Source organism: Nomascus leucogenys, chromosome 10, assembly GCF_006542625.1.
Source record: "Nomascus leucogenys isolate Asia chromosome 10, Asia_NLE_v1, whole genome shotgun sequence".
NCBI lineage: Eukaryota > Metazoa > Chordata > Mammalia > Primates > Hylobatidae > Nomascus > Nomascus leucogenys.
Window position 1 is genome coordinate 79184245 of NC_044390.1, and position 24545 is coordinate 79208789.

General features: G+C 39.6%; 1 protein-coding gene across 2 annotated transcripts in view; it reads right to left on the bottom strand.

Annotated features, from left to right (window-relative positions):
• The window catches only part of NAA25 (N(alpha)-acetyltransferase 25, NatB auxiliary subunit), an 83786-nt gene that overhangs the window by 3081 nt on the left and 56160 nt on the right, over positions 1-24545 (bottom strand). For both annotated transcript variants that reach the window (XM_003274408.3, XM_030821418.1), the window contains 8 exons: positions 20176-20327; positions 19567-19692; positions 14128-14371; positions 13591-13714; positions 12537-12602; positions 11003-11100; positions 9764-9874; positions 3649-3795 (listed from right to left, as the gene is read on the bottom strand). In XM_003274408.3, coding sequence (XP_003274456.1) covers positions 3649-3795; positions 9764-9874; positions 11003-11100; positions 12537-12602; positions 13591-13714; positions 14128-14371; positions 19567-19692; positions 20176-20327 — 1068 coding nt within the window. The remainder of the gene's footprint in view (positions 1-3648; positions 3796-9763; positions 9875-11002; positions 11101-12536; positions 12603-13590; positions 13715-14127; positions 14372-19566; positions 19693-20175; positions 20328-24545) is intronic.

Below are 24545 nucleotides of genomic sequence, written 5' to 3' on the forward strand. Positions count from 1 at the left end.
TAGAAAAACTGGGCCAGGCACGGTGGCTCACGCCTGTAATTCCAACAGTTCGGGAGGCCCAGGCAGGTGGATCACTTGAGCCCAGGAGTTTGAAACCAGCCTGGTCAACATGGTGAAACCCCATCTCTACTAAAAATACAAAACTTAGCCAGGCATGGTGTCACACACCTGTAATCCCAGCTACTGGGGAAGCTGAGGCATGAGAATTGCTTGAACTCGAGAGGTAGAGGTAGTAGTGAGCTGAGATCGTGCCACTACACACCAGCCTGGGCGACAGAGTAAAGCTGTCTCAAAAAAAAAAAAAAAAGAAGAAGAAGAAGAAGAAGAAGAAAAACTGAGATTTCTGATCACTACTTTTTAATCAATAAAAATAGAAAATTATGACTAGTTTGGACATAAAATCCCTACTATTTTGTTATAAGCTGTACAAAGCAGAAAATTTGAGATTTCTGATTGTTTTCATCAGAAAAAAGTAGAAATTTATTAGTAATTTGTACATCATCATAGCCACTTTTAATAATGGCCTCAACTTTACCAACTCCGTCATTTCCAGTTACAATATTAACAAGTCTCCCTCCATATTGACAAAGCCCCTGAGTTCAAGAGACCAACTATATATTCTTCAATCTGAGTTATTATTTGCTGGCAAATGTTTGCTGTAGTAGAGATCACAAAAAACAAAAGGGAAGGAGTGAGTTGTCACAGAGAAAGGAGGCTGGCTGAAGACTGATTAGGTTTACATGAAGTTGAGTGCTGCAGAGCCCAGAACTGTAGACGAAACAGGGAACATACTTTCTGACCCAACAATACTAGTACTTCAGACCTAATTTTCCTTAGAAATACAAATGTGCATAGAAAGATGTGCACAAATACATTTCACTCGGTAACATATGTAAAAGCAAATATAAAGAAACAACCTAAAATGTACAACAGCAGTGGTGCATTTATATTCTGCAGCTGTTTAATGAACAAGATTGATCCACAGGCATTAGCTTGAACAGATCTCTTGAATATAAAGCTGAATTTAAAAAACTTTTTTTTTGAGACGGAGTCTCGCTGTCGCCCAGGCTGGAGTGCAGTGGCGCGATCTCGGCTCACTGCAGGCTCCACCTCCCGGGTTCACGCCATTCTCCTGCCTCAGCCTCCCGTGTAGCTGGGACTACAGGCGCCCACCACCACGCCCGGCTAATTTTTTGTATTTTTAGTAGAGACGGGGTTTCACCGTGTTAGGCAGGATGGCTTTGATCTCCTGACCTCGTGATCCACCCGCCTCGGCCTCCCAAAGTGCTCGGATTACAGGCATGAGCCACCGTGCCCAGCCCGAAAAACTTTTTTTTTTTTTTTTTAAAGAGACAGGACTCACTAAGTTGCCCAGGCTGGTCTTGAACTCCTGAGCTCAAATAATCCTCCAGGCCTTGGGCCTCCCAAAGTGCTGAGATTACAGGCATGAGCCACTACACCTGGCTGAATTTACATTTTTTAAAAGTACAAAATAATACAATAATACTGTATATTTTCTCTATGAATATAAATACACACAAAAAGGTCCTAACACAAAGCCAGTTTCACTGGGATACCCCATAGGACGGAACAAAGGGAATCAGGACTAGAGGTCATAGTCCAGAGGCCTTATTCACAGTGTTTCAAATTTAGAAAGAAAGGGAGGAAAGAAAGCAGAGGAGCCTAATGGAAACTGAATTGAAGAGATTTTTACCTTTAAAAGACAAGGAGCCAGCAGTATATGCATCAGGTATTTGGTACTGCTCAGTAACTATATGAAACATGACTTTAACAATATAAGGCCAATTACTGCTTTGTTTAATCCTTGCTATAATCCTATGAAGTAGGCATTATTATCATTCCCATTTACAGATAAAGAGATTGAAGCCTAGAGAGGTTAGGTAACTTTCCCAAGATCAAAAGACAAGAACAGAAGGTAGGGCTTGAAAAATCCAGAGAGTATGGCCAAGTTAAGGGTAACCTCTAGAACCCTGAAAACCAGAACTCTTGCTCATCATTTCAGGATGCAGGCAGATCTTTTAACATAAACAACCACTTGATAGTCACAACAGGGCAATTATGCCTATCACCTTCATATCTAACAGTACTTCCCATATACCATAAGCTCTGGCCCTGCCAACTGTGTCACACTGTGCCACAGTATTCACTTTCCTGCCCCTGTGCTTTTATCTGTGCCTCCTTCTGCTTGGGATCCTTTTCCTACATTTCTTTCTAACTGGTGAAAACCAATTAATCTTCCTCAAATGTCCCCACTCTTCATTAAAGAAAGCAGACATGTTCATTTTGAAAGGAGGGACTTTTTCACTCACTGGGTTCAACATTCAATATGAACATGTCTGCCTTTTTTTTTTTTGAGACGGAGTCTCGTTCTGTCGCCCAGGCTGGAGTGCAGTGGCGCAATCTCGGCTCACTGCAAGCTCTGCCTCTGGGGTTCACAACATTCCCCTGCCTCAGCCTCCCAAGTAGCTGGAACTAGAGGCGCCCACCACCACGCCCAGCTAATTTTTTTGTATTTTTTTAGTAGAGACAGGGTTTCACCATGTTAGCCAGGATGGTCTCGATCTCCTGACCTCATGATCTGCCTGCCTCAGCCTCCCAAAGTGCTGGGATTACAGGCGTAAGCCAATGCGCCCAGCCCATGTCTGTTTTTTTTAATCAATCTTTGGTAATGTGAACTGCTCTGAGCCCTTTCCCACAGTAAGCACCTTGTTCAAAGTCTAACGTTTTTAAGCTTTACAAAAGAGAGGCTTACAATCTCTTAAGGCTGGTGTGCTAAGGAAAATTCTATTCATTCCCTTCCCTATGAAGGTCTGGGGCTATGATGATGGCTGCCCTCAGGTTACTGGATAAATTCCCTCATCAGCAGTTTAGCTCAGCAGTTTAGCTCAGACAAACTCCTGGAGGAAAGCATTTTCTTAAGATCAGTTTCATCACTGGAGCAACAGGCTAGAAACAGACAACTCCACCACTGTCCTGGCCCCTACCAAAATCCTAAACCTACTCCAGGCTGGTGAATTAACATTTACAAAAAAGAATCGTCATTTTAAGGGCAAAGGCTTTATAAGGATTTTGCTAACTGCTAGAATTTGAAAAGACCTAAAATAATATCAGAAGACATTTGATGGTGGTACCTTTGATTCCATACTTGGTTTCATTCCCTTTTTGGTTGGCTTGCTCTAGCCTAATTATTACTGACATAATTATTTCTCATGTCCAGCATCTCTCCTTTCTCAGGTGATAACTGGGTGGCAAGGAAGACAGCTAAATCGGCAGCAGGTAAATTCTATTCAAGAAGATTGTCCCTGGATTTCAAAATATGGCTGGTTCCATGTTGCTCAAAATGCTGGCATTAGTTTTCATAGTAAAAGAACAACCCCAAAAATGTATAGAAAGGAGGAGGTATGGGGAGAAATGAAGAGGGGAAAAAACCTACCACCACCAACACAACAAGAAACTACTGCCAAGCAACTTCTAGTCACAAGTCTTATAAAGAGGAAATGATAAATTGAACTTTAACTTGTCCTTGTGATAAAGATAAGAGAGAGAGAGAGAGAGAGAGAGAGTGTGTGTGTGTGTGTGTGTGTGTGTGTGTGTAGAAAACATTGCCGATTGCCTACAGTCTCTTACCGGTGAGAGAGAAGCGTCTTCTAAAATAAGTTCTTCAAGTTTAAGTGCAATTAGATGTGTTTCAAGCCCTTTAATATGATCCACAACATTGGAAATTAAAGTCTGAAGCCCAATAACATAGTCTTGGAAACTGGTAAAGACAGGAGGCTGGGAAAAAGATTTAAAAAGTTGAAACATTATCAAACATATTATCCATATCTACATCACAAAAGCTACTGAAAGATATGAGGGAATTTAAATAGTGGCATTTCAAACCAGTGGTTTCAAGTGAATGAATGGTACTAAAATAACCAGCTAGACATTTGGAGATACAAAATAACACAGTAATATTAAAATAAATTTCAGAGAGATTAAATACTTAAATAAAAAAATCCATCAAAGCACTGAAGAAAATTAGGTAATAACTTCTGCAATCATGACACTGACAGTTGAAAAAACCTTTCTAAACATCACAAAAGGCTAAAAACCATTAAAAAGATTATCCTTGTTTTTAAAAATATTACTAAATTGACAAAAAAAAAAATCACTCAAGTTAAAAGACAAATGACAAACTGAAAAAAAAAAACTGCATCACCTATGACAGGGGATTAGTAACATTATTATGTTAAGAACCCAGTAGCTCAACACACATAAATAGGAAAACTATTACTACCACAATAAGAAACTTGGACAAAGAATAGAAGATATATCAAAGAAATCCAAGAAACACGTGATACAACTAAAAAACCTAGTCAATCAATTAATAAGGCTAGCTTTTCACTCAAGAAGTATTCTTGGACAGTTCAATTATCAATAAAATTTTAAAACTCAGTATTAGAAAAAGGAGATACCAATATTCACCTACCAGATGGTTAAGGATACATACACACTCAACACTGTTGGGGATGAGTACAAATGTATATATGCATATACATTTATTAACTGTACAAATGTATATATACAGTTAATTTCAGATCTAAGAGCTATCCTAAAGAAACTATATTATAGGCCAGGTGTGGTGGCTCACGCCTGTAATGCCAGCACTTTGGGAGGCTGAGGTGGGTGGATCACTTGAGGTCAGGAGTTCAAGACCAGACTGGCCAACATGGTGAAACCCCATCTCTACTAAAAATACGAAAATTAGCTGGGCATGGTGGCAAGCACCTGTAATCCCAGCTACTCCGGAGGCTGAGGCAGGAGAATTGCTTGAACCTGGGAGGTGTAAGTTGCAGTGAGCCGAGACCTCGCCACTGGACTCCAGCCTGGGAGACAGAGCAAGACTCCGTCTCAAAAACAACAACAACAACAACAACAACAACAACAAAATTAGCTGGGTGTGGTGGCGCACGCCTGTAATCCCAGCTACTCGGAAGCCTGAGGGAGAAGAATCGCTTGAACTCAGGAGGCGGAGGCTGCAGTGAGCTGAGATCCGCCGCCACTGCACTCCAGCCTGGGCGACAGTGAGACTCCGTCTCAAAAAAAAAAGAAAAGAAATTATATTATAAATGTATATCTTTGTGAATCTGTCTGTATCAATAGCAGCATATTTATAATACTCAAAAAATTAGAACCAACAATTCATCAATATAATTATAGCATATTAATATAACAGTACAATATATAACCATTAAAAGTAATGAGATATATCTATATCTACTGACATGAAAAGATGTCCAAGATACCCTGTTACATGAAAACAAAAAGGCATGTTACAGAACCTTCTGGATAGCAGGTTTGTTTACCATGAAAATTTTCGCAGTGGTTATTACTGACTAGTGAGTACATGAATGATCTTCACTTTATTCACACCTTTATAAGGGTTACTCTGATATCAGAAAAAACATTCTCATTTTTAGAAACCAGAAAGACAACAAAAAACACTACAAAAGACAATTCCCAAAAAGCTATCTGACATGTTCTAGGGTTGTAAGCTTTCATTAGAAGGAGAGCAACAAAGCCAATCTGACCTATACTTTCAAACTTTGCCCTCCTTTTTTTTTTTTTTCCCTTTTTGTTGAGAACGAGGTCTTGCTATGTTGCCCAGCCTGGTCTTGAACTCCTGGGCTCAAGCTATTTTCTCACCTCTGCCTCCTTAAGTGCTGGGATTACAAGCATGAATGACCAGTGCCCAGCCTCAAACTCTGTACTCTTGATCAGTTAAATCATCTTTGTCTCTGTTCTTGTTTAATTCTCGTGAATAGAGGGAAGGAAAGAAGCACCCTCATTCATATCTAAATACCCTTTGTTTGTGAATGAATAGTAACACTCAGCAGAGCATCCAGTCTAAAGAACTCTTGGATTTAACTGAATTGTTCAGAAAGTCAATTTACAACTGAAACATCAACTTTCTTTTTTTTTTTTTTAAGACGGAGTCTCGCTCTGTTGCCCAGGCTGGAATGCAGTGGCGTGACCTCGGCTCACTGCAAGCTCCGACTCCCAGGTTCACGCCATTCTCCTGCCTCAGCCTCCCGAGTAGCTGGGACTACAGGCGCCTGCCACTGCGCCCGGCTAATTTTTTGTATTTTTAGTAGAGATGGGGTTTCACCGTGTTAGCCAGGATGGTCTCGATCTCCTGACCTCGTGATCCGCCCGTCTCGGCCTCCCAAAGTGCTGGGATTACAGGCGTGAGCCACTGCGCCCGGCCTCTTTTTTCTTTTTTGAGACAGGGTCTTGCTTTGTCATCCAGCCTTGTGCAGTGGTGCGATCACAGCTCATAACAGCCTCAGTTTCCCAGGCTCTGGTGATCCTCCTGCTTCAGCCTCCTGAGTAGCTAAGACTGACTACAGGCATGTGCCACCATGCCCAGCTAATTTTTAAAAATTTTTTTGTTTAGACAGGGTTTCATTATGCTGCCCAGACTGGTCTCAAAACTCCCAGGCTCAAGCAATCTCCCCACCTTGGCCTCCCCAAGTGCTGGGATTATAGGTGTGAACCACAGCACCCAGCCAACATTTTCAAATGATAATGATTATTCTAATGCTATAGCGAACAAAAAACCCCCACTGATAGTAACAGCATAAACTCAAACCTTAATAAAACAGCACATCATGAGCTGTAATGAGCACTAAATTATTTTCCTGTGAAATGGAAAAAAAATTATGTTACTGTTTTTCACATTCAAAAATTAAATCAATAAAGATGGGGGGAGCCCTAAAACTGAATACAAATGGAAATAAACTTTATATCATATTAATAAAAAGTAATCTCAGTTTTTAATTCCAGTGTTTTTACAGAGTATCTTAACTGTCTATACTCACTGGAACTTATTCTAAGGACAAAAAGAATTGCAAAACATTTGAACTTTAATGAGTTTGTTATTGGAACTGGTAGTGGAACTGATGTATGAATTCTCAAAACTATTTAGTATTTATTGTGAAACAACAAATAAACAAATATATTGATGATATTTGGATGCAGGGTTCTCATTCTCTGAGAAAAGGAAGCTACCAAAAGGGAATGAGGGAAAGAGTGGAAAGAACTCTTGAAACTGAAAGTATCACTAAAATGCTGGCTTGAAAGTATCACTAAAAATTCTTTTGTAGGCCGGGCATGGTGGCTCATGCCTGTAATCCCAGCACTTTGAGAGGCCGAGGCAGGTGGATCACCTGAGGTCAGGAGTTAGAGACCAGCCTGGGCAAGATGGCGAAACCTCGTCTCTACTAAAAATACAAAAATTAACTGGGAGAGCGGCACCTGCCTGTAATCCCACCTACTCAGGAGGCCAAGGCAGGAGAATCACTTGAAACTGGAAAGTGGAGGTTGTAGTGATCGTGCCATTGCACTGCAGCCTGGGCAAAGAGCACGACTCCATCTCAAAAAAAAAAAAAAAGTACATAAAACTGTGTGTGTGTGTGTGCGTGTGCATAAAAATGCTGTTTAGGTCTTGTCATAGAAATAAACTAGAACAGTGAAACCCCAATAGCAATGAGCACACTAATACCTAGATCTCGGTTTTGAAATTCATTCCCCAGAAAGGAACCAGTGCTCTTGAAAAAATGTCTGATTTCAGTTCAGTGAAAAAATACCAAGTATGTGGAGCATTTATGCTGTTCCAGAAAGGGCCCTAAAACTGATGAGGACATGTTAAAGGACAGAAACCAGCTTAAAGGAGCAAGCCAAATTTGGCATAATTTGAGCATCCAAATGAAAATGATGATAATGGATTATAATTAAGTGAACTTTTAAAAAAAGAGTCCATGGTGATACTCGGATAGTGATATTTTAAAAAATACATATATATGTATATATATATTCTAATTGGAATATATTCAAATACATATGAATGGGTTGGGACATCTCTTATTTTACAAAATAATAGCAGCTGATAAATGATAAAAGACAGAATTTTTAAAAATCATCATTTGGGACACGTCAATGTAATAACTAATTCAGGCGTTGAACTAACAACGAATGCTAAAACCAGTGGGTGAAGGGCCATTGGGAAATAGGATATTCATAGACTCAAGCATTATCCCATAGCTTACTTATTACAGAGGGAAAAAGGCACCTTTATAAAGAAATCTGGTAGATATGTCCTTAATCATATAATGAAATCTGAAATCACCAATAATGGGACACAACATTAATCACATTAGTGTCCCATTATTGGTGATTTCAGATTTCACTATTTAATAATGGGACACAACAACATTAGTGACTCCTGAGTTAACTCGCTAAAAAGGACAACATGTCTATATTTAACTTCAATATAAGCAATCAGCTAAATCCAGATTGTGGGACATTCTACCAAAAAGTTAGCTAGTGTCTTCAAAAATAAAAACAAAGCAAAAGGTTAAAGAAGTGTTCTAGATTAAAGGGTAAACACACATGACAACTAAAGGTCATGTCAGATCCCTGACGGCATTCTAGTATTTTGAAAAAGGTATAGAAGACATAATTGAGATAAGTGGAAAACTTTGAATACTGATTTTTTTTTTTTTTCTGAGACGGAGTCTCGCTCTGTCGTCCAGACTGGAGTGCAGTGGTGCTATCTTGGCTCACTGCAACCTCTACCTCCCGGGTTCAAGCAATTCTCGTACCTCAGTCTCCTAAGTAGCTGGGATTACAGGCGCTCACCACCATGCTCGACTAATTTTTGTATTTTTAGTAGAAATGGGGTTTCACCATGTTGGTCAGGCTGATCTTGAACTCCTGACCTCAAGTGATCTGCCCGTCTCGGCCTCCCAAAGTGCTGGGATTACAGAAGTGAGCCACCACATCCGGCCTGAATATGGACTTTATTAGATAATATTATTTTATCAATGCTAAATTTCTTGAGTTTGAAATTTTCTTGAGTATTATGGTTTTGCAGAGACCTGTCCTTGTTCTATCCCGATGTGTTACATGTCACAAGTCTGTACTTTCCTTTTACATGGTTCAACAAATGAGATAAAACAAATGCGATAAATGGTTAAAAATTGATAATCTAGGTAAAGATCTTTATGGGTGTCATATTAATCTTTCAATTTTTCTGTAGGTGTGTAATTTAATTTTTTTTTTTTTAGGTTAGGGGAGAAAAACAATGCATATGCAGGGATGTCCAATCTTTTGGCTTCCCTGGGCCACACTGGAAGAAGAAGAATTGTCTTGGGCCACACATAAAATACACTAATGTTGGCCAGGCGCAGTGGCTCACGCCTGTAATCGCAGCACTTTGGGAGGCCAAGGTGGGCGGATCACTTAAGGTCAAGAGTTCGAGACCAGCCTGGCCAACAGGGAGAAACCCCGTCTCTACTAAAATACAAAAATTAGCCGGGCGTGGTGGCAGGCGCCTGTAATCCCAGCTACTCGGGAAGCCGAGGCAGGAGAATCACTTGAACCCAGGGGGCAGAGGTTGCAGTAAGCCAAGATAGTGCCACTGAACTCCAGCCTGGGCGATAGAGTGAGACTCCATTTCAAACAAAAACAAAACACTAACAATAGCTGATGAGCTTAAAAAAAAAAAAAACTCAAAAAATCTCATAACGTTTTAAGAAAGTTTACGGGTTTGGGACGCATTCAAAGTCATCGTGGGCTATGGGTTGGAGAAGCTTGGCATATAGGATCCTAAAGACTCAACATGGAGGAAAACAGTGAAAAGAAAAAGTAGCATGTGGTCAGATTGTTACTTGTATATCACTTGTGTTACTGTTATTACCATGATGATGCTGGTTTCTTTTTTCTTCTTTTTCTTTTTCTGTAAATTTAGTTTGTATGGTCGCAGGACACTCTCACAGTAACTGGATACCCAAAGGATAATAGAAATAGTCTGAAAGGAAAAATTGCAAATTCACCTATAAGGATTACACTAAAAATATCTATCGGGAAATTAGAGGCAATGGATTCAACAAATTCTAACGCAGTTGTTCTATGTAAATCCCTTCAATTTCTCATAGGAATCTCCACTCTACTTTCTGCAATCACTCTACTGATCCAGGCCTTCATCATCTCCTGCTCAGAATACTAAAATGGCCTAACTCTTCAGCATTTCTTCTGGCTCTCCTAGCTCAAAATCCATCCTCCACTTCACTCCAATTTTCTAACACTTCCCTGAAGAAGTGGGAACTGATTAACATCCTTTTCACTCAGGGAAGAGTCCAAATTCCTAAGCATGGAATCCAAAGGTTCTTTACAATATGCCTCTCCCCTCACATCTCTCCAAGCAGGTAAGATACCACCTTACCTGCAAATCTTAACTTACATATGTATGGCAAAATCTACCCAGTTGATCAGCACATATCCTGCACTGTATCAAATTAGCTGTTTATATGTCTTCTCCTATACAATGTGTGCATGTACATATATGTCCACTTATTATTCATTTAATAAAAATCTCTTAAGCACTTACAGTTTGCCAATCACCAGAACAGTGTACACTCCCCATACAGAGTAGTAAGGGAAGAACAGTCAACAAATATGTGACAGAAATAAAAAAAAAGATAATAGATTATGAGTGTTTACAATCTTCCTTCTCTCTGGCAAAAAAAGAGGAGGGAGTTTTGCTGTATCAGTTGCTGGACACTGTCACAATGCATAATATCTCAGCAATTAATAAATGACAACAAATAAAAGAAGCTGGAGGAATTAAACTACATAATAAAGAGTGAGTCAGAAAGGAGAATGAAAACAGCTAGATTTCAGGTGAATCTGGGGAAGTTTAGAAATGAGTACAGCAAATTTCAAGAAGTTTTACCTAAGTATTATGAATGAAATCATCTTAGAATTCTTGGAAGAAATTGGTTTAGAAAATGATTTAAATTGCTTTTCAATTAACAAAAATAGGGATGGAGGGTTAAGTTGCAGGTATAAGGTGCATATTACCTGTTCACTGTTGAAAAATGAATCCTGTAGACCATTAAGAACAACAATGTCTTTTAGGAAGAGAACAAAAACTTACCTCAACAAAGAAAACTAGATTTTCTAAAAGAGTAGGATGTGTTTTCAAGTTACCATCTTTAACTTCTAAGAGGTCACCTTTACATTTACTGAAGACATCTGAAAACAAAAAACATTTTAGTTTTATTCAGCTTTTGTTTCAATGCTATTTTAAGGAACACAACACACAAATAAAGAATAAGCAAATAAAAACTTAATTTAGAAAGCTATTTGTTTTTCATTTTCCATAATGAACCAAACTCCAAAGGATAGACTCTATAGTCTTCAAAATATAAAAGGTAGCCTTAAAAATGATATATTCTAGGGTCCAAACACCAGCGAAGCCTTTTCAGACAGGCCATGAGCACAATAAGACTAAGACGCTAAGTGAATGATTCAGAGGACTTGTGCCATTATGGAAAGACCAAAAAAGTACATTGTAGAAATGCATCTTCATAACAGATAATAAATTTTATTATCATAATCTTAATCATTAAGTTTTCAGACATTCTTCATCTGGGCAATAAAATATAAGACCGAGCCAGGCTTGGTGGTGCACGCCAGTAGTCCCAGCTACTCAGGAGGCTGAGGCAGAAGGATTGCTTCAGTCAAGGAGTTAAGAGTCCATCCTGATCAACATAACAAGACCTCATTTCTTTAAAAAAAAAAAAAAAAAAATCATTTAGGGTCCTAAAAAGAAAGACTATTTTTTTTTTTTTTTTTTGAGATGGAGTCTCGCTCTGTTGCCCAGGCTGAAGTGCAGTGGTGCTATCTCAGCTCACTGCAAGCTCCGACTCCCAGGTTCATGCCATTCTCCTACCTCAGCCTCCCGAGTAGCTGGGACTACAGGTGCCCGCCACTACACCTGGCTAATTTTTTTGTATTTTTAGTAGAGACAGGGTTTCACCGTGTTAGCCAGGATAGTCTTGATCTCCTGACCTCGTGATCTGCCTGCCTCAGCCTCCCAAAGTGCTGGGATTACAGGCGTGAGCCACCATGCCCGGCCTGAAAGACTCTTATAGATACAAGATGCATATATGTGGCCTTCAACAATTCTATTAAATTATTGGGAATTTAACAATTTAATAATTCTATTAAATTCTTGGGAATTTAATCCCAAGGAAGGACTCAAATAATACCCTAACAATTTGTCCCAAGATATTCATTTCAGCATCGGTAGAAGAAATAACTCATATACATAGTATGTCACCAATTGAGAGAACATAAAAAATGTTAATACAATACTATAGAATATTATGCAGTTTTGAAAATAAATAGGGTATATATAACTGACATGGAAAGGTATCCAAAATAACAAAAAAATTATAGTCAAAAAAGCATGGATTACACCATCTCCTATGTTTAAAAATTACTTTTTATCTGTATTTTCATTCACACACATATGTGTTTAGGTGGCATCTAGGAGTATTGACTCCAAAGTATTAACACTACTTACTTATCTCTGGGTGATTGGGCTTGGGAATGGGGGAAAGAACTTCCAAGCTATTGCCATACAACCAGATACAAATACAGGAATCCACAGTAGGAAAACTTACCTTTTAACTGGTCTAGTAAAGACTTAAAACTATTTTCTATTCGTTCCTGAATCTCCATTGTATCCTCTAAAATTGAAAAACAAAAAATGAAAAACTTTCAATTCTATTTTTAGTAAGATAAAGAAGCAAGATAAATACCTGCAAGAAGTTCATGGGCAAGGACATTTTCTTTTCTCTACAGACCCTTATGTATTTTTCATTATTTTGAGACAAAAAGAAAAAGATAATGAAAGGAAAAGGAAGAATAAAAAGAAAGGCACTAATTACCTTTCTGCCAAAGGTACTACCTAAAATTCCTTAAGAGGGCTTAAAATCTATGTGCTTCAAACACTCTAAATGGTAGGATCTACTAACCTTATGATTTAAAAAATAAATAAAAGGAAAAGGTCTATGGAGTATCTGTGATTTTCACTGAGAGCTTACAAAAAAAATCTCTTCTCTACAAAGTTTAGTGCTTCTTCTTTTTTTTTTTTTTTTTTTTTTTTTTTTTGAGACAAAGTCTCACTCTATCGTCCAGGCTGGAGTGCAGTGGTGCCATCTCGGCTCACTGCAACCTCTGCCTCCCAGGTTCACGCGATTCTCCTGCCTCAACCTCCGGAGTAGCTGAGACTACAGGCGCCCGCCACCTTGCCTGGCTAATTTTTGTATTTTTAGTAGACACAGACTTCTGCCATGTTGGCCAGGCTGGTCTCGAACTCCTGACCTCAGGTGATCCGCCCGCCTTGGCCACCCAAAGTGCTGGGATTACAGGCGTGAGCCACTGCGCCCAGCCTACTGCTTCATTTTAAAAAATCCAACAGCCTTTCAACAAATGAAGAATTTCTTCAACTTTCGGACCTAACAAGTGATTTTAAATATGGAATGGACTTAAGCTTCTAAAACATTACTTTGTAACCTATGACTGTACCCTCTCATATACTATACCAGACATTTCCAGAACAGCTTCCAGCTTCCATGTACTCTAAAATTTTCCAAATGTGAGGTTATAGACATTTCATTATGTGTACTACATTTTCTATGACAAAGACCCTCTAAACACACAGTGTACACTTACCTAAACCACTGGTATCCAGCTCATAAATATCATTGACAAGATAAAAAGAGCTTATCTGGCACTGAGAACAGCCAGAATTAAAGAATCCACCCATTCTGGTAGGTACAGGACCAAGGAAAGGATACTGGAAAAAAGGGAGAAAAATAATGCTCTTTTAAATCCATTAAAATGCATACGAAATAAGAAAATCAGGTAACTAGTGGATAAAAACCTGTCTCAGTGGTTCAGCTAAAAACCACTAATCAGCAAACTAATAACTGAATCATTACAGTAAAAACAGAACATTTATATTAATTTGTTGCTAGCTATTAAAAACTTACCATCACAAAAAGTTATTTTGCTTTCTCCCTCACTAGTCTGGATATTGAGGAAGCCTCTGCAATTCCCTCTGAGTCTAAAATATTCCTCTTTCTCTTGCTGAAGCTATAAACTGGGACAAAACAATTCCTTACTACTCACCCACCCCAAATTCCTGTTTATAAAACAGTCATAAATATAATTATTGCAACTTTGATGGTAAATACGTATTGATGGTACCTGAATATCCTTCTCAATAAATCGCTTTCCTGTCTCCAGGGTTGCCTCCAGCTGTTGAAGGAGCAAACGAAGAATATCAATCCGGGAGGATACCCCATTCTCGGCAGTCTTCTCCGAGTTCTTTGGCTCCACAGGGTGGTTGAGACTTGGAAGTCCACTGATCAGCCTCAATGTTAAGGATCGGATTCTTAACCACAAGGTCTCCTCCTCTAAGGAAAGTTTCTTATGTTCTTCAGAAACATCCCTTAAACAGAAACATCCTCAAATTATCTAACTTATTTAATCCATTGCTTTCAAATCTTTTTTTTGTTTGTTTGTTTGTTTGTTTTTTGAGACAGAGTCTTGCTCTGTTGCCCAGGCTGGAGTGCAGTGGCACTATCTCTGCTCACTGCAAGCTCTGCTTCCCGGGTTCATGCCATTCTCCTGCCTCAGCCTCCCAAGTAGCTGGGACTACAGGTGCCTGCCACCACACCCGGCTAATTTTTTTTTTTTTGTATTTTTAGTAGAGACGGGGGTTTCACCGTGTTAGCCAGGATGGTCTTGATCTCCTGACCTCATGATCTGCCTGCCTCAGCCTCCCAAAGTGCTGGGATTACAGGCGTCAGCCACCGCGACTGGCCTCAAATCTTTTTTTTTTTTTTTTTTTAATTATACTTTAGGTTTTAGGGTACATGTGCACAATATGCAGGTTTGTTACATATGTATCCATGTGCCATGTTGTTTTGCTGCACCCATTAACTCGTCATTTAGCATTAGGTATATCTCCTAATGCTGTCCCTCCCCCCTCCCCCCACCCCACAACAGTCCCCGATGTGTGATGTTCCCCTTCCTGTGTCCATGAGTACTCATTGTTCAATTCCCACCTATGAGTGAGAACATGCGATGTTTGGTTTTTTGTCCTTGCGATAGTTTACTGAGAATGATGGTTTCCAGTTTCATCCATGTCCCTACAAAGGACATGAACTCATCATTTTTTATGGCTGCATAATATTCCATGGTGTATATGTGCCATATTTTCTTAATCCAGTCTATCGTTGTTGGACATTTGGGTTGGTTCCAACTCTTTGTTATTGTGAATAGTGCCGCAATAAACATACGTGTGCATGTGTCTTTATAGCAGCATGATTTATAGTCCTTTGGGTATATACCCAGTAATGGGAGGGCTGGGTCAAATGGTATTTCTAGTTCGAGATCCCTGAGGAATTGCCACACTGACTTCCACAATGGTTGAACTAGTTTACAGTCCCACCAACAGTGTAAAAGTGTTCCTATTTCTACACATCCTCTCCAGCACCCGTTATTTCCTGACTTTTTAATGATGGCCATTCTAACTGGTGTGAGATGGTATCTCACTGTGGTTTTGATTTGCATTTCTCTGATGGCCAGTGATGATGAGCATTTTTTCATGTGTTTTTTGGCTGCATAAATGTCTTCTTTTGAGAAGTGTCTGTTCATGTCCTTTGCCCACTTTTTGATGGGGTTGTTTTTTTTTTTCTTGTAAATTTGTTTGAGTTCATTGTAGATTCTGGATATTAGCCCTTTGTCAGATGAGTAGGTTGCAAAAATTTTCTCCCATTCTGTAGGTTGCCTGTTCACTCTGATGGTAGTTTCTTTTGCTGTGCAGAAGCTCTTTAGTTTAATTAGATCCCATTTGTCAATTTTGGCTTTTGTTGCCATTGCTTTTGGTGTTTTAGACATGAAGTCCTTGCCCACGCCTATGTCCTGAATGGTATTGCCTAGGTTTTCTTGTAGGATTTTAATGGTTTTAGCATAGATCAATGGAACGGAACAGAGCCCTCAGAAATAATGCCGCATATCTACAACTATCTGATCTTTGACAAACCTGACAAAAACAAGAAATGGGGAAAGGATTCTCTATTTAATAAATGGTGCTGGGAAAACTGGCTAGCCATATGTAGAAAGCTGAAACTGGATCCCTTCCTTACACCTTATACAAAAATTAATTCAAGATGGATTAAAGGCCTCAAATCTTTTAAAGTTAACTTTTACTGGTTAAGATGCCTTTGAATGGTTCCAGCTTTCATTTACTAGCTGAATGACCTAAGACAAGCCAAAACGTTCTCAAATCCCATTTCACTATCAATAAAATGGGAGTGATAACCTATTTAACAGGTCATTTTCGGCTGGGCACGGTGGCTCATGCCTGTTATCCCAGCACTTTGGAAGGCTGAGGTGGGCAGATCACAAGGTCAGGAGATCGAGACCATCCTGACTAATACGGTGAAATCCCATCTCTACTAAAAATACAAAAAATTAGCCAGGCGTGGTGGTGGGCGCCTGTAGTCCCAGCTACTCGGGAGGCTAAGACAGGAGAATGGCATGAACCAGGGAAGCGGAGCTTGCAGTGAGCCAAGATTGCACCACTGCACTCCAGCCTGGGCGACAGAGCAAGACTCCATCTCAAAAACAAAAACAAAAAACAGGTCATTTTCCTTATAAGTGACACTTTGTTCTCTGATTATAAAAATAATACATGAGGACAGGTGTGGTGGCTCACACCTGTAATCCCAGCACTTTGGGAAGCTGAGGTGAGGGATTGCTTGAGGCCAGGAGTTGGAGAACAGCCTGGTAAACATAGCAAGACCCAGTCTCTGAAAAAAAAAAATACAAAAAATTGGCTGGACGTGGTGGCACACACCTGTAGTCCCAGCTACTAGGGAGGCTGAGATTGGAGGATTGCTTGAGCCCAAGAGTTCAAGGCTGCAGTGAGATATGGTCACTCCACTGTACTCCAGCCTGGGTAAGATCCTGTCTCTAATAAAAATAATAATACATAACATAAAAAATTCAAATGATAGAAAAATGTAAAAGGTAGAAAAGGTGCCCTGATAACCAATACCCACAGTATTATCAAGTTTGGTATAGATCTTTTTAGACTTTTGTAATGTGGATGTATAAAAATCTAACTAAAAATAGGGGCTGTGGCCGGACGCAGTGGCTAACGCCTGTAATCCCAGCACTTTGGGAGGCTGAGGCAGGCAGATCATGAGGTCAGGAGATTGAGACCATCCTGGCTAACACGGTAAAATCCCGTCTCTATTAAAAATACAAAAAAAATTAGCCGGTTGTGGTGGCACACACCTGTAGTCCCAGCTGAGGCTAACGCAGGAGAATTGATTGAACCCGGGAGGCGGAGGTTGCAGTGAGCCGAGATTGTGCCACCGCACTCCAGCCTGGATGACAGAGTGAGACTCCATCACACACACACACACACACAAATAGGGGCTGGGTGCGATAGCTCACACCTGTAATCCCAGCACTTTGAGTGGCCCAGATGGGGGGATCAACTGAGGTCAGGAGTTTGAGATCAGCCTGGCCAACATGGCAAAACCCCGTCTCTACTAAAAATACAAAAATTAGCCGGGTGTGGTGGCAGGGACCTGTAATCCCAGCTACTTGGGGGGCTGAGGCAGGAGAATCCCTTGAACGCAGGAGGTGGGGGTTGCAGTGAGCCGAGATCATGCCACTGCACTCTAGCCTGGGCGACAGAGACAGACTAGGTCTCAAAAATAAAAAGTAACTAAAAATAATACTTACACAACTAAATAATTTTAAACAAATTGGTTACAGTATGCAACAGAGGCTCCATCTAAATCTAAAAAAAAAGTAACTAAAAATAGTATGTATACAACTTAAGTCTAAACAAATTGGTTACAGTAATTACATTATTTTGCAAACTTCATCTTTTTATGACAGTATGTGTAGAAAAGAGTTAACATAGCAGGCCTACAGCTATTATCGTTAGAAAGTCCTACTTGCAAGGTTGGCCCTTGGCTGATGTCTGGGAACTTTGCACTCCAACTGTTCCCTAAAATGATAAGAGTGGCTCGCTGTGCCTAGATTGTTTATATAAACCATGTTGTTTATGGTGAACACCTGCTTTCTTTCCACTCAGGATAGACAGAGTGTACCCACATAACAATGAAACCTTAAGCACCAAGTCTCTACTGGGTTTCCCTGGGCAGGAACATTCCACCTGTGTTACTGCATTTTTCCCTGCTGGAGAAAGGAGCATACTCAGTGTTTCCCCTCAGAGGAGGGAGAAAGCACTGGAAGTCTGAGTTCTCCAGACTCTGCCTGTTCCTTTTTCCCTTCCGGATTCTGTCATGTGTCCTTTCACTGTAATAAACCTTAGCCGTTGAGTGCAACTAACTATATGCTCAGCCCTGTGAATCCTGCTGGGACTCAATCCTAAATCACTGAATGTGGCCTTGGCAACCCACAAATCACGGAATTTTCAGAACTAGCTCATATACACTTCTTAGCATGTTTCTGCATTTATTTCCTTAGGTTCTACTTTCCTAGAAGCAGATCTGCCAAATTAAATGGTATGTGGCATTTTAAATCTTGATACATATCACTACAATTCCCTATAGGAAGATTGTATAAAATTTATCCCTGTGTAAATGCATAATAAGTATTTACCATACAGCCTTGCTGACCACAAGTATTCATCTTTTTTGCTAGAAACAAAATCTTTATTGCTGTAAGATGTGTTTCTTTGAACTTCTGGTTAAGCCCTTTGCCCAATTTCTTATTTTCTTATTGACTTTTTAAGAGTTCTCTCTACATATGAAGGATATTTGTATGAAGAAATTTACTACAAACCTTTAGAACTTAACAAATTTATTATTTCTATTTACAGAAGTTAAATCCTTTATGTTTCCAGATTTGGTATAATGCTAGGAAAGGCTTTCCTCACCTATTTAAAAATATTTTCTATATTTTCTTCTAGAATTTCTAAGGAATCTAGAATTTAGCATATAGTCTTTAATCCATCTGGAATTCTCATATATGCTGTGAAGGAGATCTAACTTTCAGATTAACCGGCAGTCCCAGCATAGGGGTGAGCTACACTTTATTCATTTGGCTTACCTATATTTTCTGATCCCTACAACAAACATATCTTATTTCATATTTGTGTAAAGTGAAGTTTGTTTTTTTTAATTTTAGATTCATCCTAATTCTTTTTTTTTTTTCTGAGATGGAGTTTTGCTCTTGTTGCCCAGGCTGGAGTGCAATGGTGTGATATCAGCTCACTGCAACCTCCGCTCCCCGGGGTCAAACAATTCTCCTGCCTCAGCCTCCCGAATAGCTGTGATTACAGGCACACGCCACCACGCCCAGCTAATTTTTGTATTTTTAGTAGAGATAGGGTTTCACCATGCTGGCCAGGATGGTCTTGAACTCTGGACCTCAAGTGATCCACCGGCCTCGGCCTCCCAAAGTGCTGCAATTACAGGCCTGAGCCACTATGCCCAACCCAACCTAATTCTTAAAAAATAAATTGCTTCACCCAGGAGTTCGAAGCTGCAGTGAGCTATGATCTTGGGCTCTTTAAAACAAAACAAAACAAAACAAAACAAAACAAAACAAAACAAAAACTTTAAAAATTGCTTAAGGTTAAATTCCAGTTACCTGTCTTTTGGATCCCAGCTGAAAAAGACATTTAAGTCTCTGTTGTCTCGCAAATCTTCCCATGGAATGTCATCTTCTTCTGGCCTAAGGTTCATTGACTTTATACTTTCTGCTAAACTGGTGGATCTGTGATAAAGAAAAATCCACATATTATTTTAATAGTAAAATAGCCAGAAAATATTATTAATCAGGACTTCCTGTTTTACTAGACAGGAAGGGAAAGAGGAAGGAAGGGCTCATATAAGGTGAAATAGAACCAAGCGCAGATCAAACTGGCTTGCTACATGGCAAGCCCACACAAAACAAAGGGGATCAGCATTAATTCCCGAAATCTCTTGATTTGTAGGGGAGGAGGAACCTTTGTAAGCACAATATGGACCGGGGGTTGATGACCATGACCTAAATGGCTTCTGTAATGGTCCCAAGATGTTGCTGGCAGTACTCTATCATTCCCCATGACATGTACCAAGTTCTGTTTCCCCACTGTCTCTCTCCCTTTTTTCTGCCTATTTTACCTTAAGCCTGCTAATAACACCCATGAGCCCATTAACGGCTCTTAACAACTGATCTAATCCCTTAGTTCCTTTATAGCTCTCATGCAATACTTACATATTTGCTTCAAGTAGAAGGTCTAACAGCATCCGTTCAGTACGGACTTGTGCAAAATGAAGAGAATTATTCAGCCTGTTCCTAAAAGCGATAAACTCTGGGATCTTCTCAAATGCACCATATTTGTAAGCTTGAATAATATATTCTGAGGTCTGAGAAGGAAAGACATCACCTTGGTATAAATAATTCACAAGTCAGGCAATGTAAGCAAACCTTGCCAGCCAAAACAAAACACTCAAACGAAAATTAAGTTTTATATCTAATCTTTAAAGGTCTTGGTCACCAAGTAGAATATTAGCTTTTTAAAATGTTTTTCTTCCTTCTTATACTTTAAACAAATGTCTCCTTTACTAATATTACTAATTGTAATAACCAGCTTCTGCCACCATCACATAAGCCTTCTCTTGGCAGTCATATCTTTCAATTCAATAGGAACTGAGGTTTTGTTTTGCCACATCAGTCAAAAATTTGGTTAGTGCCATTCTGGAAGGGATGTTACTCCATGTTTTTCTGCATCTAAGGTAAACTGTGTTTCATACAAAGGTTCCAAAAGCACCAGAATAATAGAACCTCCTGCCCCCCCCCCCAAATAAAAACCACTCTCCTTTAGAAAAAAACAGGCTGCTCTTTGGTTTTGCTTATTTCTGAATACTGTATTAGAAACACAGGGCATATGAGCATTACGTCAGGATAGAAGTAAGACACCAAACAAAAGACCTATAAAAATTCATGTCATAATCTATTCTGAGGACAAAGACTTCAAGAACCAAGTTTCTTGTCCATCTACATTACGTAAGACCTCTGCTGGAAATTTCCTTAAACAAGTATGTGAAGGGAACATTCACCATATGTGCTTTAATTGTAGCTTAATACATATACAGAGATCAAACATTACAGAACAGAGGCAAGATAAAGAATTCTAAGCAGAAATTCTGGCACAATAGAAGAAAATCTCAGGGAAGAACATTTCATGGGTGTGGGACTATGCCATCAGGATCAGAAGACAGGAGATTACCCCTTTGGGCCAAGGAAACCATTATGCTCAAAGCTGATGTCTGCCCCCAAAAAAGATCCTTTCTAGAAAAAACAGTCTTTTTACACAGCCTCAGTTAATCAGCTCTGCCCCCATCTCCATTACGTCTGAATAATTTGCCCAGTAGGAAAATAGGCCAATAGTCAACAACATACCCTCTGATATACAGCCTTGCAGGGTTCATTTCAGGCCGCGGGATTGCGCCACGGGCGCTAATTCAACTGCATTCGATGCGGCTTTTAAACCCCCATGGGACACCTCGGCGAGCTGTTTGCCTGCAGTATCTGGAGAAATTAAAGACGGACGGACACAAGAAAATTAAAAAGATTACTTGTGATCCTGCAGGTTTCAAGAAGGACTACCTGAAAAAGCTCGAGTATTACCTTCTAGCTTGATTAAAGGACAGTGATACACCCTATCAAGAGGAGGCCAGGATACTCTAAACACATATGCCTATCCTATGGCCCCTTGGCTTAGAAAACACAGCAAGGTTTACTATCAGCCCTTGTAATAGGAACTTACAGCTGGGGGAAAAAAAACAGCTGGTTAGGAACACATGATTCAGCAATTAATCAAAAAGAAAGTATGACTTTAGTAATTCCAATCAAAGTTATAATTACAGTTCCAAAGTATGCTATGATTTAAGGAGGGAACCCAGCCTTACCAAGTGTAGAGGCAGTTTTAATTTCTAAGTGGTCCGTGGAACACCACTTTATTTAAAAAAAAAAAAAAAGGCAATAGCTTTTCAAAGAGAAAAATAAGGGGCAACAAAGAGAGTATAGTCTTTAACAAACTAAGAAGGTAGTCACAGTTCTCTGGCTTATCTTTTTTAGATAGTCCTTCTGTAACACTGCAGTAAAGTACCACTGCAGAGCTAGACAAGGGCCTGGGATGCAACCAGTAGGACCAAGGCTGTGGAAGTAGTACTATGTGAAGAAACAACCCTTTACTGGAACTGCAGGCAAAACTGAAAGCCACAGGCACTTTAAAGACTTTTGAATAACAAAGTATGTTGTCCGTACCTATTTCTACTCATTTATGCACCAATGAGGCTATTTAGATCCCGAATGGATTCCTGAAATGAACCCTGGTCACTGTAAAAATTAGTGAAATATATGGACATAAAACCCCTGAATAATGGTCTTTGTGAATACCTAGAGATTTTATTTTCTTTTATTTACTTTTTTTTTTTTTGAGACAGTCTCACTCTGTCACCCAAGAGTGACAGCTGGAGTGCAGTGGCATGATCTCAGCTCACTGCAACCTCCACCTCCCAGATTCAAGCAAGTCTCCTGACTCAGCCTCTCAAGTAGCTGGAATTACAGGCACTCGCCAACACACCCAGATAATTTTTGATTTTAAAGGGAAATTTTAAAGAAGTAAAAACATATAAGTGACTTTTAAAGATATGAAAATCTGGTGCTTATTTTCATATTTTTAAAAATCTATTCCAAAGTAAGATGACAACAGAAAATAACCTTTATAGAAAGAAAATCCCTATGCAGACCTTCCAAATACAACTTTCAGTCCCATAGCACAAAACATTACTAAGCAAAACACTAGATTTTCCATTTAAGTAAAAGTGTCCTGTCAAAGAGCTAGGTGGGAATTGAAATGCATCAGTCATCCAAGGAAAAAGCATCCGGGGATCCCAAAAACTACCAAGAATAAAAGATGCAGAGTATAGAGCTCTGGATTTGAAGAGAGATATTTCTGATACTCTAAGCACAAGGTTGAACACACACAGTAAGACACTACAACCATAATCTTTCTTAGCCTTAGATTTCTTTAGGAAACAGTTCACACCACAGTCTCCATCTGGCACTCAACATTAAGGCAAGCTACATGTTCCTAGCTGTACCGTATTTTTCTTTTTTGGTGGGGGGACAGAGTCTCTCGTCACCCAGGCTGGAGTATAATGGTACAATCAGCTCACTGCAACCTCCACCTCCCAGGTCAAGCAATTCTCCTGCCTCAGCCTGCCGAGTAGCTGGGATTACAGGCACCTGCCACCATGCCCAGCTAATTTTTGTATTTTTAGTAGAGATGGGGTTTCACCACGTTGGCCAGGCTGGTCTTGAACTCCTGACCTCAGGTGATCCACCCACCTCAGCCTCCCAGTGCTTGGATTATAGGCGTGAGCCACTGTGCCCAGCCTGTACTGTATTTTTCTTTTGCCTCTAGGACGCCTCAAGATTATCTCCTGTCAGCAGATTAAATAAGCTCTATCTTCTTAGCAGTAATCAAAATATATTTCAAGTGTCCTCGTCTCTGATCGATAAAATGCTATAATTTTATCAGGTTCAACATCACATACATTCAGATGAATTAGTCACTTTTGCCACACACAACCATCAGCAAAACATCAAACAAAGATACAAAAAAAAACTCTGAGGATGACACATCCCCTCAAATTGCTCCTAGGGGTCTCCTTTGCCTATATTACAATACTTTTGCAATTTTATTTTTAGAGTTTTCTTTCAAAACAACTCTTCAGACACAATATTTGTGGGAAGAAAAAATTAAAGCCTAATTCTGATATATATAAAGTAATGTGTCTTTACTGACCACATCTTCATGAGTAATACAGTTCTTCTAGAATGCTGGATGATTGAAAGCTAGAGGAAAACCAGCCACTGGGCTGGAATTAATCCCTGATTTACTCCCACTACCTCAAAGCTATTTGAGAAACAAACCTTTGAAAAGGAATCTGCAGTAAATCAAATGTTTCTTTCATCTCTCTTACAAATACAGAAATGAGGCCATAAATAATGAGATGAGGAAATCAATCCTTTTGATTTTTTTTTTTGAGCTAGTGAAACTTCTTGAAAACAGGAGGGCAAGTACAGATACTTGAACACACAATGAAAATTCATAGGTTTATAGCTCATCCATGTTGGATTTTAGAAACTCAACATCATAGGGATGACCTTCTGACCTCTAAGCCAGGCCAGCACACCTTCTGAGTAACATGCTCAGATGCTGATACTCATTTTCCTCTCTCCCTGATCAGAGGCTGTGCCACAAAATGAGGTCTGAACGGAGATATCAATCACTGCAGAGGTAACGGGGCCACTTTGGGGAGGGGATACAGGACTAAGAACCAACTAATGGTACACAGCTCATTATCTAAGCACAAGAGGCTGCTTTCCACCTGCTCAGAGCTGTCCTTTGCTACTCCAGCCCTCTAGGCCATTCCCTGACACTTGTCAGAACGTAATTATCATAAACTGAGAACAAACCTATATCCCATGTTCAGAAATGCTTCTATTTAATACAATAACCCCTTAAAGAATTAGATGGAAGATAGATTAGTCATCCTGCTACAGTAAAACAA